This window comes from Symphalangus syndactylus, chromosome 13, assembly GCF_028878055.3.
Source record: "Symphalangus syndactylus isolate Jambi chromosome 13, NHGRI_mSymSyn1-v2.1_pri, whole genome shotgun sequence".
NCBI lineage: Eukaryota > Metazoa > Chordata > Mammalia > Primates > Hylobatidae > Symphalangus > Symphalangus syndactylus.
The window spans coordinates 126,559,475-126,577,496 of record NC_072435.2 but is presented as its reverse complement, the minus strand read 5'-3'; the positions used below and the strand labels follow the sequence as shown (position 1 = coordinate 126,577,496).

Here is an 18,022-nt window from a genome sequence, read left to right as displayed (position 1 = left end):
CCTGAGGTTGGGAGCTCGAGACCAGCCTGACCAACATGAAGAAACCCTGTCTCTACTAAAATTACAAAAACTAGCCGGGAGTGGTGGCGCGTGCCTGTAATCCCAGCTACTCGGGAGGCTGAGGCAGGAGAATCGCTTGAACCTGGGAGGCGGAGGTTGTGGTGAGCAGAGATCGGGCCATTGCACTCCAGCCTGGCAACAGAGCCAAACTCCACCTCAAAAAAAATAAAATAAAATGTTAAGTGAATATCTTTTCAACTATGGGATAGGAAAGGATATTTTAAACATAGAAATGTGAACTAAAAGAAGTACCAATTAGTTGAACCATATTAAAATTAACAACTTTTGTGAATCAGGAAGACTTTAAGTGAAAAGAGACGTTACAAACTGGGGAACATTTTGTAACGTTCCTTTGGTGAGCATGTGTTGTAAATGTCCTTTTGATCCAGCCATTCAATGCTGTGTATGGGTGTGTGTGTCCAGCCAAGAGAAACTCTGGCACATTTACAACACAAGATGTAAAGGAGAATGTATAACACGCTTCTGGAGATCAAAAGCCTGGAGACACTCACTCACCACAACTGTAGGTTCAACTGTGTCCCCCAAAAGGACATGTTCACGTCCCAACCCCTTTAATCTCAAAATGTGACTTTATTTGGAAAGAGGGTCATTGTAGATGTAATTGGTTAAGATGAGGCCATACTGGAGTAGTGTGGTTCAGTTTTTTTGTTTTGTTTTGTTTGAGACAGGGTCTTGCTTTGTCACCCAGGCGGGAGTGCAGTGGTGCAATCATGGCTCACTGAAGCCTCGACCTCCAGGGCTCAAGTGATCCTCCCACCTCAGCCTCCTGAGTAGCTGGGACTACAGGTGCAGGTCACCACACCTGGCTAATTTTTTTGTTTTTTGTAGAGAGGAGGTGTTGCCAGTTTGCCTAGGCTGGTCTCAGACTTCTGGCTTCAAGTGATCTGCCTGCCTTGGCCTCCCAGAGAGCTGGGATTACAGGCATGGAGCACCGTGCTGGCATGTGGGTGGATATTCCTGGTGTTCTTATTAGGAGAGGCGACAGAGGGACAGACACACAACATAGGGAGAGGGCCCTGTGATGATGGAGGCAGAGATGGGAGTGATGTCTGTCAGCCAAGGGTCAGCAAGAGTGGTCAGCAACACCAGGACCTAAGAGAACACCGTGGAACAGGTTCTCGCTGGATCCTTCACAGGGAGCACCGCCCTGCTGACACCTTGATTTCAGACGTGTGGCCTCTAGGAGGCTGAGGAATAAAATTGTTCTAAGCCCCCCAGTGTGTAGTAATTTATTACAGTGGCCCTAGGAAGATATTCGCCGGGGGTAAAAGGCAGTGGATTTATGCAATTTCTACACTGCAGCCAAAGGAACGCACAACAGGAAGACAAAAATGATGCAACACATCTCAGTGACACAGACTACGCGAATCCACAGTGACGGAGGAGGCGTTCTCAGGAGTACCTAGAGGTGACATCAGTGATGCAGGCTACGCGGATCCGTGACGATGGAGGAGGCGCTCTCGGGAGCACCTAGAGGTGAGATCAGTGATGGAGACCGTGTGGATCCACAGACGGAGGAAGCCTTCTCAGGAGTACCTAGAGGTGAGAAATCTGTATAAAAAGGAAAGCAAGAAAGACAGGTGTGCCAGTGCATGCCTGTAGTCCCAGCTACTCAGGAGGCTAGAGGATGGCTTGAGCCCAGGAGGTCGAGGCTGCAGTGAGCTGTGATCATGACGCCATGGCTCTCCAGCCTGGACAACAGAGATAGACCCCATCTCTAATCAATTGATCTCTAATGTATTCTCATATTTGGGCCTCCTGGGATCTGGACCATTATGTGCTTTTTATTTTTGCAATTTAAGCTTTCAGTTTCCTCCTGTTATGACATTTTCCTTTGGTTAACACTATTTTTCCACAGATTTTGTTTTGTTTTTTTTTGAGACAGAGTCTCGCTGTCGCCCAGGCTGGAGTGCAGTGGCGCGATCTCGGCTCACTGCAGGCTCCGCCCCCCGGGGGTTCGCGCCATTCTCCTGCCTCAGCCTCCCGAGTAGCTGGGATTACAGGCGCCTGCCACCTTGCCCGGCTAATTTTTTGTGTTTTTAGTAGAGACGGGGTTTCACTGTGTTAGCCAGGATGGTCTCGATCTCCTGACCTCGTGATCCACCTGCCTTGGCCTCCCAAAGTGCTGGGATTACAGGCGTGAGCCACCACGCCTGGCCTGTTCTTGTAAGTCCAAATCCAACATCGTCAATCAATATTTTCTGAGCTCCAAATTGGAGCATCACAGAATATGAATATGTGAGAAGGGGTAAGAGCATACACTGACCTTGCACATCTCTGAAAAATTAAGTGTGAATTTTTTTAATAAAAATATATATTTTTTACTTCTAAAAAATTAGAGATGGGGTCTATGTTGCCAGGCTGGTCTCAAACTCCTGGGTTTAAGTAATCCTCCTGCCTCAGCCTCCCAAAGTGCTGGGATTACAGGTGTGAGCCACTGGGCATGGCCATAAATGTGAATTTATAGAATAAATCACATGAAGGGAACCATGTAATAAAATGTGTGTTAATTCAGTATGTGTTAGGACTTCTGCCTCTTCCCCATGTCCAATGCTGGGGATGCAAAGTGGAAGCTCACACAGCAAAAATCAACAAACGCACACACACAGACACGCACAGAGACACACACACACAGAGTCACATAGACACACACACCACACCAGAGACACACACATTCACACACACACACCCAGAGACACATACACACAGACACACACAGACGTACCCAGAGACACAGACACACACACAGACACACAAGAGACAGATACACAAAGACACATGCACAAAGACACACACACAGATACACACACACACACACACACACCCAGAGAGTTTATTTTAAAAGTAAGTTTGGTTTTCCATCTATTAGGAGTTTATAAAGCAGGACACACCCTCAGAAGTTTAAAGTAACAAACATATGGCCAGCACAGTGGCTCACGTCTGTAATCCCAGCACTTTGGGAGGCCGGGGTGGGAGGATTGCTTGAGCCCAGGAGTTCAAGACCAAAGCATGGGCAACATGGTGAAACCCCGTCTCTACAAAAAAAATTTAAAATTAGCTGGGTGTGGTGGCACACACCTGTAGTCCCAGCTACTCCAGAGGCTGAGGTGGGAGGATTGCTTGAGGCTGGGAGGTTGAGGCTGCAGTGAGCCGAGATCCCACCACTGCACTCCAGCCTGGGTTGACAGAGTGTGACTCTGACTCAAAAGAGAAAAAAAAAAAAAAGTAACAAACACAACAACCTGAGAAGCACGTGGAAGAAAAAGACCACGGATGGTCTACACATCTGGAAATAAACTTCCCTGCAAGAGTTAAACCCACTCCGCTACGCGGCATGCAGAGGAGTGGGACTAGACAGCAACGCGATCTGACAGGAACCACAGAGGCTGTCACACTAAATGACGGCCTGGCTGCGCTCTGGATCACTAGGTAATTATGAATAGTGCTGTAAAACTCACTGACATAGAAAAGCCCGTCACACAAAGTGAAAAATGGTTAGGAAACTGCATGATAGTATAATCCTCTCTTTTTAGAAAACATTTGAAAGGATAGATGACAAAATGTCGACAAGTTACCTCTAGTGGGGGAACTGTGCCGACTGTGTCTGTTTTAACTGCTCCAATCCCCACACTGTCAATACCCAGCATGTACGACTTCTTCCCTGGGTGGGGGAAAAGGAGGTCAGACATCAGGGGAGGGAGGAAGCAAGAAGCAAACGCTTCTCCCCAAGACCTGCAGCTCTGCCCCACCGGCTCCCCTGCCCGGCTTTCTGCTGCTATTCCCGGCAATTGGGTTCCCATCCTTCATGCCTGGGGGGCGGTCACAGTGCTACCTTGTCACAGCCACTCGACCACCTACCTGACCCATGGTTTTGTCACTGGAAACTGACGTTGACCGCAGGTATTGGTGGCTTTAGGCACCGCAGCTCACGCCTCACACTTACTGACTACTGGAGAAGCCCCGAATCCTTTTCTCCTGCCTCGTTAAGAAGCCCACCTGCGTGGGTGGGGCCCGCACCTGGCATTCGCAGTGGCACTCACGCAAGGGATGAGTCTGCTGAGGGGTTGGACGACGAGGCTTTGTGGTGGTCACGGTGCGACCCTCCCTTTCCTAGAGCACAGGCTTGGCGGGGGCAAGGCTGGGTGCCCTGGACCCTGGGCACCCACTCCTGTTGTCAAAATCTTATGACGCTTGAGCCTTCTGTGGCTTCCCACTGTGTTCTAAATACCAAACCTGTAAAGCGGCTTATAAAAAACCCGCACATCTGGGTTGAGAGCCTCCACCTGCGCACCCCACCTTCCCTCCTGCTCTCCAGGGGTGCTTCCCCTTAGGGTCTTTCCTGGACTCCACCGCCCTCCTTCTCAGGCCTCAGACCAGGCCCCTGCGATGCTCCCAGAGCCTCAGCTGTCCATCCTCGCACTCACTGCGGCGCTCAGCCTCATCCCAGGAACCCGACTCCCTGTCTCCCCAGGCGAAGGCTTCATGAGCAAAGCCACTGCAGCACCGCACAGTCTACCTCTGAGCACGGCTGACTTGACAGAAGGACTCAACTGTCCACATTACCAAAGACCGAGGTATACGGAATGGTTTCTATTTTGCTTCCTCAAGGCAGGGAACTGAAAACCAACTAAATCCAAGGTGCCTCTTCCAATGCCTGTGACTAAACTTCAAGCATCACAGCCCCAACACCTGCTGACGGCACCATTTTAACTGAGTTCCAACCCGCAAGCTTCCCGACTGTCCACACTGGCTCTCCCTACTCCTGTACGCCAAAGAAACAAGCCAGAATAAATGGATAAAAGACAGCGTACACGCATGCCTGTCCCAGCTACCCGAGAGGCTGAGGCATGCGAACCGCTTGAACCCGGGAGGCAGAGGTTGCAGTGAGCCGAGACGGCACCACTGCACTCCAGCCTGGGAGATACAGCGAGACTCTAAAAAAAATAAAATTAAATTAATAAATAAATAAAATTAAAAAGATAGTGTAGGCTACAAACCTCAGGAAGGAAATACCAGCATGACTTCAGAATAGTCAGACCTAATGGTGTATAAAGTTCTCCCAGCTCCTCTCCACCCACCTCCATCAATCCCACCCTCTCTCTAACCCCCAAGTTCTCTGTTCCTCGGTGCCCATATAACATTTAATAAACACTAGGGACATGAGAGAGCAGCGACATGGCCCTTGCCCTTGTGGCAATTAGACTAGGAAGGGAAAGTCGCAATCGCAAATTTGCCCTGCTGACTAGGGCTGAGGGCAATCTTATGATGTCTGTAGTCGGACATCTAACTCAAGGTAAAAACCAGAGTGAATTCTAAAGGAGCTAAAGCATTAACTGGTAGGACTGACTTCAGGAGAGGGAAGGGGGAGTTCTGGAAAGCAGCATGCACACAGGTGTGATCTCAGGATGCACGTGTGACCAGAGCCTGCAAGACCTTGTAGGAAATGTGGAGCAGGGGAGATACATCACGTTTTTTGAATAGGACTCTGACCCCTTAACTAAAGATAAGGTTTCCATGGTTAGCTGCGGTTTCTCCCCACCATACCCTCGGCTTCAAGGGTTAAAAGGTGCTGCAAGGAGTTAGGATGGGTGCTGTCCTAGTACAGGGTCTGCCTCGCACAGGGAAAGCTTAGTCTCATGTTATCTTGCTGGGCAGGATAGCCCTGTATAGCCCCAGTGTGGCAGAAGACATCATAGACGATGTCCGTCAGTTTGCTGGCACGAAAAGCTGAATCCAACCCTCATCCCATTTGCTCAGCAGGCAATTTTTTGTTTCTGATCTGTTTTTGCAAAAGAAACCAGAAATTCGCTGTACTTGAGTTCCTTCAGGTGAACAGTTAGCCAGGAAACCAGTCCTCTTTGGAGGCTATTTTGGAGTCTCATCTTCTCCAGACATTTTGATTGATACAATTAAAAAAAAAAACCATTGTTTTTAAAAACCTGGCTCTCACGTAAATTGAAACTACTAATTTACCAGTGTTTCACATTATATCCACACAAGACCTATGCATTAACTATGCTTTTTCTTAATGACTTTGCTCTAATAAGCTATTACTAGTTTGCAGTAACTTCGTATAAAGCTTTCAAGGCTTCCCCCATTAGACACGAGATTTCAAAAATCGGAGAGCAGACTTTTCCCATTTGTACAATCTGGAGAGAACTGACCCCTTCCCCGCCCCACCCCCCACCAAAAGATAATAATCTCTGCTAACTATTCAATATTTCCTAAAGCAAATACTAGAGATGATTCAAAAAATCCAGGCAAAGTAGAAGCAATATATTTTGCAACAATTATTCTTTCAATAAAGGACTTGTAAATTCTCTCCCACACCACGTTAGACAGGTAAGTGACGTCACTTCCAAATTTCAACTGTTACATAGAAGATCCAGAATGTCAACACCACTTGCAATCTCCACAAGGTTACAAAGAACACATACACCTTCAATTCAAAATATCTGAATGAAAGGTTTCATCCCAATTATGGGAAAAAAACTTCCCATCTCACAGGCTGGTTAGAAACTGGTTCTGAATACAGCGTAACATACACAGCAATTCAGATCTTAAGAAACTAAACTGTTGCCAGTTAATACAGTAAGTAGAACTTTATTCAGCTTCACCCTTATTTCATTTTCCATATATTTAAGTGATCCTTTCTATACCTTTTAAGGTAAGCAATCATCTCAAGATAATCAGACATCTAAAGAAAACTAGTAAGCTGGACTATAGTTGTAATTGTATGAGAAAAAAATAGCTCTTAAGATTCCTAACTGCTACAAGAATAGTGTTGATGGGATCAAACTCCTAATTATCCTAATAGACCTAATTCGTTTTTAAATGTGGAAAATATATAAATTAAATGCTTAGTTTAGAAAAAAAAAGGTTTCACCAACTGTTCTCCTTTACTGAGAAGCCCCCACACTGCCCCACTGTGCATATTCCTAGTATTTCATCTGTGTCCTGCTCTGCTGTGCTGCCCTACAAAAAAATCCTCCGGGGGGGAGAAAAAAAAACCAAACGGTGTAGTGTGTACTGCTTAAGAACTTAATGTTCAAGACATCTTTAAAGTCTGGGAGTACCTGAAAACTGTGGGTAAACATGGACCACTTTCCTTGCATATCAACTTCACACTAAGCATCTAACATTCAAACAAAAAAGTGCAAAATTTGTACTTATTTTTAACAGCAAGAATTCCCAACCTCCTGCCATCCACTGATGTTCCATCCTGTTTGAAGTTCTACATTAAAACATGATTACTTTCGCCATTAAAAAAAAATGTTACCCTTAAAATATCTATTTTGATATGTACAAACCACATTATTTTTATTCTGACAGGTCACAAATTTTGAGCAAGTGCTTCCCTAGGTGACCCTACCTAGCCAATGAAGGCGGAGCAAACACTGCTTTAGTTTAACTGCACTAATATTTACACCATGTAACCCTTCTAACCAAATAGAATACTGCTGACCTGTCATCATCAGTTTGTGTGACATGGCTCAAATGTACAAAAATAAACATAGGAAGAAATTAACCCAATAGATTTCAAATTAAGTGATAAAAGCAAGGCAATTCAAATATTAACATGGCATAAAACTTCCCTACTTTAGTGGTTTCCAAATGCTATTTATAAACAAGGGATGAGTTCACTTGCTTAGATATTTGAAATACAACTTTATTCTGATTCTAAACGAAAAGGAATGGGAATGACAGTAACAAACAAGATTTCACCACTGAATATTGTGATGTGACTGTAGCAGTCTTATATTTGAAACTCAAGGAATCAACTGCGTTCCGAAACAGCTAAATATGCAGGTCCAAACAATGAAGGTATTTTTTAAACTGCCACATTCACTCCGAAGCCCACTCATCTCCTTCAGCATTCCACAGATGAAGCACATGTTCCGCTTAGCTAGATAATAATGAGGTGGCACACACGCTGCACCGCTGACATCACAGGACAGCTGCCTATAAAACTAGACTTCTGACGCTGGGCTCCAGCTTCATTCTCACAGGTCATCATCCTCGTCCGGGAGAGCAGTTGTCTGAGCAACCTAGACGAAGAGATGAAAAAATGTGAACACTCCAGATCAAAACTGCCAGGAATAAACAAGCCAAACAGAACAACCTGAACAGCAAAGTGGCCACAATACCTCTAAGTCGTGCTCATACTGTGCTGCCAAAGCTGGGTCCATGACAACTTCCGGTGGGGCGAGAGCAGGCATGGCAACAAATTCCAAGTTAGGGTCTCCAATGAGCTTCCTAGCAAGCCAGAGGAAAGGCTTTTCAAAGTTGTAGTTACTTTTGGCAGAAATGTCGTAGTACTGTTTAAAAGAAAAGTAAAATTACTTTTTAAAATTCATTATTAAGATAACCATTTTTCTAGGACATTGCAACATAAGAAAATGTTAAGACTCTTGGCAAGGCATGGTGGCTCAGGCCTGAAATCCCAGCACTTTTGGGGGCTGAGGTGGGATTGCCTGAGGTCAATAGTACACGATCAGGCCTGGGCAACAGAGCAAGACACCATCTCTACAAAAAAACAAATTAGGTGGGCATGGTGTTGAGTGCCTGGGATCCCAGCTACTCAGAAGGCTGAGGTGGGAGCACTGCTTGAGCCCAGGAGTTCAGGGCTGCAGTGAGTTATGTTCATGCCACTGCACTCCTGCCTGGGCAACAGGGCAAGACCCTGTCTTGAACAACAAAGAATATATAAATACACATTTCAGTTGACCAACCCGGCCAACAGTGAAACCCCATCTCTATCATTCTTTAACAACAATAGTATAAAAAAGACAAAATTATTTCCAGCCGGGCACAGTGGCTCACGCCTGTGATCCCAGCCCTTTAGGAGGCCGAGGCCAGTGGATCACTTGAGGTCAGGAGTTGGAGATCAGCCTGACCAACATGGTGAAACCCCGTCTTTACTAAAAAAAAGTACAAAAATTAGCCAGGTGTGGTGGTACACACCTGTAATCCAGCTACTAGGGGAGCTGAGGCAGGAGAGAACTGCTTGAACTCGGGAAGCAGAGGTCGCAGTGAGCCAAGATTGCGACACTGCACTCCAGCATGGGGGACAGAGGAAGACTCTGTCTTGAGGGAAAAAAAAAAATCATTTCCATATATAATAGACACTGGTTAATTTCATGGTCTTACATATAATCTCCGCTAAGAGAAATAACTCAGGAAGTTTTAATTTTACACACCTGAAGATTCTTCTTTCGGTGGAAGACAATGGATTTCGCCTTCACTTTCCTGTCTTTAATATCCACTTTGTTGCCACACAACACAATGGGGATGTTTTCACACACTCGTACCAGATCTCTATGCCAGTTAGGCACATTCTTGTAAGTAACTCTCGATGTTACATCAAACATTATGATGGCACACTGGGCTGAAAGACACATTTGTGGTAATTAGTACACTCAGTTTACTGCACAAGTGAAGAATGCTAAGAACCACAGACTAGGATTCAACTAGTTATAGTCTTAGACCTCAACGACTCACCTGTCTATCTCCCCTCACCTTCAAGGTCTCTGTCAATTCTAAAAATGTTAATACACGATTCCTCCCAAGAGAGATGAGCTGACCCTATCAAATCTCCCTGATATACTTCACCATTAATACTCCCCTCATCCCAAAAAAGTATCTGAAGTAATTAATACTAACTGAGATTCTGGATAACCAAGCTTTCATATTCTGAGGTAGGGCCTGGAAATATATTCTTCAGAAGGTCTTTAAATGGCCGACTATACTAGAAAACATTATTCCTGTCTTTAAAAATCCAGATAGGCCAAGCAATGTGGCTCACGCCTGTAATCCCAGCACTTTGAGAGGCTGAGGTGGGTGGATCACCTGAGCTCATGAGTTCCAGACCAGCATGGGCAACATGGTGAATCCCCATCTCTACAAAAAAATACAAAAATTAGTCAGGCATAGTGGCACGTGCCTGTAGTCCCAACTACTCAGGAGGCTGAGGTGAGAGGATGGCTTGAGCTTAGGAGGCGGAAGCTGCACTCCAGGTTGGGCAACAGAGCGAAACCCTGTATCAAAAAAAAATTAAACAAATAAATAACCCAGATAAAGTCTATATATTCACCTGCAGGAATAACTATGGTACAGTTAGTAAGGCAAGAAACCACAACTTTTTGGTTAAAGGATTCTTTTGGTGGAAATTCTTGTGTTTATTTGTACATGCTCAAGGAAAGCAAAAGGCATGGAATGATTCCAGATAATATGTTATCAGCAACATGAGGTTCCAAGAGAGATGAGTATTTTCTTTATTCCTCTTTTTGGTACAATGAACATTTTCTTTGCAATCTTTAAATCAAACTATTTGAGAAAAATACTCTGCACAACTTAGTACAAACAATTTAACAAGAAATCAGCTAGTCTTTTATAACACTTGTTAAGATCTCCTATCTCTTCTGGTCTATCTGGTGTTTATTGTTTTCATACAGTAGAAACATTCATTGATCACCACACCAAAATACATAAATGAACCTAAGTTTTCAAATAGTGAAACTGCTGTTAACAGCCTATTATTCTTTTAAATATGACTTGTAAGTCATAGTTTTTTCTAAACCATGCCTAGCATGACACAGCATGCAAATGACACAACTTTAATAAAATTTTCTTTGCCACCAAAATGGTGGTCAACTCCCTGAAGTCCACGTCTTTTTTTAACCCAAAAATGACACTATTTGTTGGAACAGACCTGATTTTCTATAACCTTTAAGACTGAAGTACACAAAACCTCTTAAAAACTGTTCAGCAAGTTACAAATGCCTACCTTGGATATAATAGCCATCTCTCAATCCACCGAATTTTTCCTGGCCGGCTGTGTCCCATACATTGAACTTAATAGGTCCTCTGTTGGTGTGGAACACTAAGGGATGAACCTCAACACCCAAGGTGGCTGAAACGGAAACGATGCGATTGAGTAGATAAATTTACCGATTTCTCACATATTTCCACAAGCAAAGTTTTCCAGCACATACCTACGTATTTCTTCTCAAATTCACCAGTCAAATGACGTTTCACGAAGGTCGTTTTTCCAGTACCACCATCACCAACCAATACAAGCTGTTGGAGAACATATTTTGGAAGTAAACCCTAAACACTTCACCTCTAAAGATCCCAGAGTCACGGAACTTTAACCACCACAGGCTCACTTAAAACAAAGAATGTGGATGCGGGGCCCCATTACAGCCATCGTGGGCCCCGGGAGGAGGGACCCGCGAGTCGCACGCGGTCGGGCTCGGCCGCCTCCCGCCCCGCAGGGTTACCTACTTTGAACTGGACCTGGGGCTCTCCCTGCGCAGCCATCGCGGCGTTCCTGCGGAGGCAGAGGATGGAGGCGAGCGCTCGCGCGGCCCCGCAGCCCATGGCGGCCCCGCTCCCGCGCCCCCAGCGCCCCACGTGCCCGCCCCACAAAGGCCTCTCGCCCGCGGCGCCATGGCGGCCGGGCCTGGGAGCGGGAAGGCAGCGGGCGGGGCCGGCATCCGGGACGGCGGGGCCCGGAGAACGGCGGACGGAGGTGTCGGGAAGGGAACGGGACTGGGACCAGGACGGGGACTCGAGCGGAGGACGAAACGGGGGTTCGCGGGGGCTGGCGCCGACCCCACGCCCGTCTCCTGCCCCGGCCCGGCCGGGCCCGCACCACCCACCTACTCACAGCCGCCCGCTGCCCCTGGGCCCGCCGCCCGCCCCGGCCCTGGCCCCGGCTCCGACCCCTATCCCGCCGCCGCCGCCCCTGCCCCTGTCCCCGCCCGGCCCTGCCCGGCCCAGCCCAGCCCAGCCCAGCCCACCAGGTCTCGCTACCTTCCAGAAGCGTCTCCGCGCCCGTCCGACTGAGCCTGGAAAGATGGCGGAAGCGCAATTCAAACGCCGGAGACGCAGCCGACGCCGGCGCGCGAGAAGGGGCGGGGCAGGCGCGGGGCGGGGTTGCAAGGGGCGGGGCAACGGCGAGGCGCCCGCCCACGTGGCCCGCGCGTGCGCGCACGCACGCAACCCCGTTCGGTCGGCCGCTCCGGCGGGCGCTGCGCTTAGGGTGGGGCGGGAGGCGCGGTGGACCGCGTGGGAGGGCGAGCCGGGAGCGCGCACGCAAGCCGGCCAGTGGGGGACCACGTGCGCCGACGCCCAGGGCGGGCTCCCGGGCGCGCATGCGCTGAAAGCGAGGCGGCGCGCCCCTGGGCGGGAGACGTTGGGCGCGTTCCGACAGTCGCGGCCCTGCTGCCTCCCGGGTGGGAGGCGGTACTCGCTCGGGCAGGCGCGGTCAGGCACGCGGCTTCCAGGCGCTGGCCAGCCTGTCCTTGTCTGTGCCCCGTGGGGTGGGCGTTCTTGAGGTCCTGGGGCATAGGGTGGCGCTGGCGTGCGCGCAGGACGGGTGGGTGACAGAACGAATGAATGAATGAATGGGTTCTAGGCCCGTCCTCCAGAGTCAGCCCGTCTCTACAGATCGTAGCCTTCACGCCCCCAGGACCAGGGCCAGTTGGAGAGCGAGGAACCAGAGAGGGATGCACCCACCCAGAAAAACGGCTACTTATTTTTTTTAAGAGACGGAGTCTCGCTATGTTGCCCAGGCTGGTCTCGAACTCCCAGGCTCGAGCGATCCTCCCGCCTCAGCCTCCCGAGTAGCTGGGACTGCAGGCGTGCACCACATCCGGGGTAGTTTTTTAAAAATTTTTTGAGAGACAGAATCTCACTATGTCTCCCAGGCTGGCCTCAGGGGATCCACCCGCCTCGGCCTCCCAAAGCGTCCCGCTTCTCAAAGCGTTTCATAGGTTGGCAGCCTTGGCCGCTGCATGCTACAGACAAAATGATGAAATATTGTTTGCAGTCTGGACGCGTCTTCCAGCCCTAGTTACCAACGGGGACGGAATGAGTAAGTGCTCAGCTTTCCAGCCCCCTGTTGGCCTGAAGCTGTAAGAGCCCAAACAAGGTTGAGCTAGAGGGACCCGCCTTCCTGGGCGCCCCTGCCGACATGCAGACAGATAAAGACCCAAATCAGCACCGTCAAGCGCCTCAGAAGAGTCCACCATGGGGAAAGAGCCGCAGTGACCGAGAAGTTCTCCCTGCAGTCCTGAGCACATTTGCAGGCGAGTCCGCTAGGAACCCCAGTGACGCAAATGGGGCACAACGCAGGCGAGAACCGGCCTGCTGGGAACGCAAGTCCGAGCTCCCCCAGAACCCTCAGGGGAACGCCAGGCACCTCTCAGACGCTGCTGGCGGGAGAGCAGAATCTAACAGTAAAACGGAAATGCCCGTTGCTTGTGACCCCGGATTTCCATTTCTAGGGAGAGGCCCCAGAGTTAAACTCATGCCTCACGCATGTGCACAACATTTAATGCTGTATAACATTTAAAAGGAATGACGGTCATCTGTTTCAACAGGGTTAGAGAGATGTCAAAAGGATAGTGTTGAGAAAAGAAGAAAGAGGTGATAACAGCTTTATAAAGTCTAGGCCACCTGTAATCCCAGCACTTTGGGAGCCCGAGGTAGGAGGATCCCTTAAACCCAGGAGTTACAGGCTGCAATGGGCAATGATCTCACCATTGCACTCCAGCCTGGGAGACAGAGCAAGACCCTGTTTTCAAAAATTAATACATAAAGCCTAACACTATATGAAACTTTATCTAGAGGGATTTTATATCTATAGTATAATGTTATTTATGTAAGTTTTTTACAAGTACACATAAAACAAAAGCACATTGGCTATTGGATATATATGTATTTTGTTTTTTTTAAATTGACTGCAAGGATCTATATACCACATCCTGATGGTTATTGCTTCAAAAAAGGGTAGAAAGGAGTGTGATGGAACTGAGAAGAGGAGTCAAAGAAGACTTTAACTTTACCTGCAATGTTCTATTTCTTTTTTTTTTTTTGAGACAGAGCCTCACTCTGTCACTCAGGCTGGAGTGCAGTGGTGCGATCTTGGCTCACTGCAACTTCTGCCTCCCAGATTCAAGTGATTCTCCTGCCTCAGCTTGCTGAGTAGCTGGGATTACAGGCATGCGCCACCACACTCAGCTATTTATTTTATTTTTTTTTTATTTTTAGTAGAAACGGGGTTTCATTATATTGGAATAGGTAATCGAGTGGTCACTTCGGCAGCACGTATACCAAAATTGGAATGATACGGAGATTAGCATGGCCCCTGCGCAAGGATGACAATTTTTTTTCTTTTCTTTTCTTTTTTTTTGAGACAGAGTCTCGCTCTTGTCGCCCAGGAACTGGGGAGAGAGTCTCGCTCTTGTCGCCCAGGAACTGGGGAGAGAGGTCATAGAAGAGTTTAACCTTACCTGCAATGTTCCATTTCTTTTTTTAAAAAATGGTAATCAGGGCCGGGCGCAGTGGCTCACGCCTGTAATCCCAGCACGTTGGGAGGCTGAGGCGGGCAGATCACGAGGTCAGGAGATCGAGAACATCCTGGCTAAAACGGTGAAACCCCGTCTCTACTAAAAATACAAAAAATTAGCCGAGCGTGGTGGCGGGTGCCTGTAGTCCCAGCTACTCGGGAGGCTGAGGTAGGAGAATGGCGTGAACTCGGGAGGCGGAGCTTGCAGTGAGTGGAGATCGCACCACTGCACTCCAGCCTGGGGGACAGAGCAAGACTCCGTCTAATCAGGCTGGGTGCAGTGACTCACGCCTGTAATCCCAGCACTTTGGGAGGCCGAGGCAGATGGATCACTTGAGCCCAGGAGTTTAGGACCAGCCTGGGCAACATGGCGAAACTCATGTCTCTAAAAAAAACAAGAAAGAAAATTAATTTAAAAAATGGTAATCAAAGCAAGGTGACAATATATTAACCATTTGTAAAATTCTGGGTGATGAGAACGTCAGTGTTTATACCTTTTGGCATTTTTTCCCCTACAAGAATCCAGTCCAGGATTGCATGTTACACTTTTAACTTGTTTCTCAGGCCTCCTTTAGTCTCTAGTTTTTTTTTTAGAGACAGGGTCTCTGTCACACAGGCTAGAGCGTAGTGGCCCAATCATAGCTTACTGCAGCCTGGAACTCCTGGGCTCAAGTGATCCTCCCACCTCAGCCTGCTGAGTAGCTGGAACTACAGACATGTGCCACCAGGCCCAGCTAATTTTTTATTTATTTTATTGTAGCAATGAGGTCTCACTATGTTGCCCCGGCTGATCTCACCTATATACCTATATGTGATTTTATAAAGACATAATTAGGTGTGTGTGTATATATATGACTTTTTTTCTCTGAATTGAGGTAAGTGGCAAACACGATGCCCTTTGATGTGCATTTCTTAAAACCAAGGACATTCTGTTACATAACCACTGTACACTTACCAAAATCAGGCAGTTAACATTGCTCTAATTTCATTATCTAATCTCGACCTTTAACTGTCAGTTGTCTCACTAATGCCATTTGTCTGGTTCAGGATCCAGTCCGGGATTGCATGGAACGTTTGCTTGTCAGCCTCCTTAAGTCTCTTTCCATCTGCAAGTCCTTCAGCCTTTCTTTATCTTTCATGACCTTGACACTTTTTGCAGAGTTTTTTTTTTTTTTTTGAGACGGAGTCTCGCTCTGTTGCCAGGCTGGAGTGCAGTGGCGTGATCTTGGCTCACTGCAATCTCTGCCTCCCGAGTTCTGGCAATTCTCCTGCTTCAGCCTCCTGAGTAGCTGGGACTGCAGGCGCACGCCACAATACCCACCTAATTTTTGTATTTTTAGTAGAGACGGGGTTTCACCATGTACCATGTTGGTCAGGATGGTCTCGATCTCTTGACCTCATGATCTGCCCGCCTCAGCCTCCCAAAGTGCTGGGATTACAGGCATGAGCCACTGCGTCCGGCTGAGTATTTTTTCCCCCAAGACAGAGTCTCGCTCTGTCGCCCAGGTTGGAGTGCAGTGGTGTGATCTCAGCTCACTGCAACCTCTGCCTCCCGGGTTCAAGTGATTCTCCTGCTTCAGCCTCCTGCGTAGCTGGAATTACAGTTGCCTGCTACCACACCTGGCTAATTTTTGTATTTTTTGTAGAGGTGGGTTTTCACCATGTTAGCCAGGCTAGTCTCAAATTCCTGACCTCAGGGGATCCACCCACCTGGGCCCCCCAAAGTGCTGGGATTACAGGCGTGAGCCACTGCGCCTGGCCTTGCAGAGTATTTTAGAGGCCAGTTATTTTGTAGATTGTCCTTTCATTTGGATTTCTCTGATACTTCCTCATGATTAGATACAGGTTATGCAGTTTGGGTAGGAAAACCACAAAAGTGATGTTGTGTCCTTCTTAGTGTCTCAGATCAGGAGGCACAGGGTGGATTTTGTTTGTTTTGTAGTGACAGGGTATTTCTCTGTCACCAGGGTTGGAGTGCAGTGGCGAGATCATGACTCACTGCAACCTTGAGCTCCTGGGGTCAAATGATCCTCCCACCTCAGCCCCCCCGAGTAGCTGGGAATACAGGCACGCACCACCACACCCAGCAATTTTTTTTCTTTTTTGTAGAGATGGGGTCTTGCTACATTGCCCAGGCTTATCTCAAACTTCTGGCCACAAACAATTTTCCTGCCTTAACTTCTCAAAGTATTGAGTAAACAGGTGTGAGCCACTGCATGTGACCCAGAGTGATCTTTTAAAACCATATCAGAGGCCGGGCGTGGTGGCTCACACCTGTAATCCCAGCACTTTGGGAGGCCGAGGCGGACAGATCACGAGGTCAGGAGATTGAGACCATCCTGGCTAACACGGTGAAACCCCGTCTCCACTAAAAATACAAAAAATTAGCCAGGCATGGTGGTGGGCGCCTGTAGTCCTAGCTACGCAGGAGGCTGAGGCAGGAGAATGGCGTGAGCCCGGGAGGTGGAGCTTGCAGCGAGCCGAGATTGCGCCACTGCACTCCAGCCTGGGTGAAAGAGCGAGACTCCGTCTCAAAAAAAAAAAAAAAAAAAAAAAAAAAAAAATATCAGATCATCCTCTGCCACTGGTAAAACCTGCAGTAGTTTTCTATCTGTCTCACTTAGATCCATGAAATCTGTAGCCAGGGAGGTACTATGGGCTCTAGCTCATGCCTACCTCTCCCACCTCATCTCCTGCCTCTCTCCCTGTAACCTCACAAGACTTTCTGTATCTTACCCCAGCCAAATTTGTTCCTGCCACAGGGCCTTTGCACTTACTGGTCCCTCTGTTTAAAAGTATCTTACCGGCCGGGCGTGGTGGCTCACGCTTGTAATCCCAGCACTTTGGGAGGCCGAGGAGGGCAGATCACGAGGTCAGGAGATTGAGACCACGGTGAAACCCCGTCTCTACTAAAACTACAAAAAAAAAAAAAAAGTATCTTACCTTGGCTGGGCATGGTGGCTCATGCCTGTAATGCCAGCCCTTTGGGAGGCCAAGGCAGGTAGATCACTTGAGGTTAGGAGTTCAAGACCAGCCTGGCCAATATGGTGAAACCCCGTCTCTACTAAAAATACAAAAATTAGCCAGGTGTGGTGGCGCACACGTGTAATCCCAGCTACTTGGGAGGCTGAGGCAGGAGAATCATTTCAGCCTGAGAGGTGGAAGCTGCAGTGAGCCATAATCGAGCCACTGCCCTCCAGCCTGGGCAACAGAGCAAGACCCTGTCTCAAATCAACAAATAAACAAGATGCTCTTCTCCACACATCTTAGCCTGGCTGGCTCCTTCTCACCTTTCAGGCCCCTGACCACCCCCAGGCTTTCTCCACTTCAGCACCCATTTTCTTTTCTTCAGAGCACACTATTGAGAACATATTGCTTACTTATTTACATGCTCGTTTTTCAATCTTTCTTTCCTTCACTAAAATAAGTGGCATACCATGTCATGACATTCAAAGTATCTAGCACAGCGCCTGTCATATAATGTATGCTTAAACAATATTTATTGAAATATAGAATGAATTACTTTTTTTGTTTTGTTTTTGTTTTTTAGAGACACAGTCTTGCTCTGTTGCCCGGGCTGGAGTA

At 47.8% G+C, this 18,022-nt stretch overlaps 1 protein-coding gene and 1 non-coding gene across 4 annotated transcripts; one reads left to right on the top strand and one right to left on the bottom strand.

Annotated features, from left to right (window-relative positions):
- Positions 1-6,336: 6,336 nt before the first annotated feature.
- RAN (RAN, member RAS oncogene family) lies at positions 6,337-13,292 on the bottom strand. 3 transcript variants are annotated; one of them, XM_055236657.2, is made up of 7 exons: positions 11,899-13,292; positions 11,368-11,413; positions 11,076-11,160; positions 10,868-10,993; positions 9,282-9,469; positions 8,229-8,399; positions 6,337-8,129 (listed from the first exon to the last, which is right to left on the bottom strand). In XM_055236657.2, the coding sequence occupies exons 2-7, from the start codon at positions 11,401-11,403 to the stop codon at positions 8,085-8,087; spliced, it is 651 nt and encodes a 216-aa protein (XP_055092632.1). In that variant the 5' UTR covers positions 11,404-11,413; positions 11,899-13,292; the 3' UTR covers positions 6,337-8,084. The 3 variants fall into 3 exon arrangements, with proteins under 3 accessions (XP_055092632.1, XP_063471302.1, XP_063471301.1); XM_063615232.1 differs by having other exon boundaries at positions 11,886-11,976; XM_063615231.1 differs by having other exon boundaries at positions 6,337-8,399; positions 11,899-12,016.
- Positions 13,293-14,177: 885 nt separating this feature from the next.
- LOC129461300 (U6 spliceosomal RNA) lies at positions 14,178-14,281 on the top strand. The gene has a single exon (XR_008650458.1). It is a non-coding gene; the product is annotated as a U6 spliceosomal RNA (small nuclear RNA).
- The last annotated feature ends 3,741 nt before the right edge of the window (positions 14,282-18,022 follow it).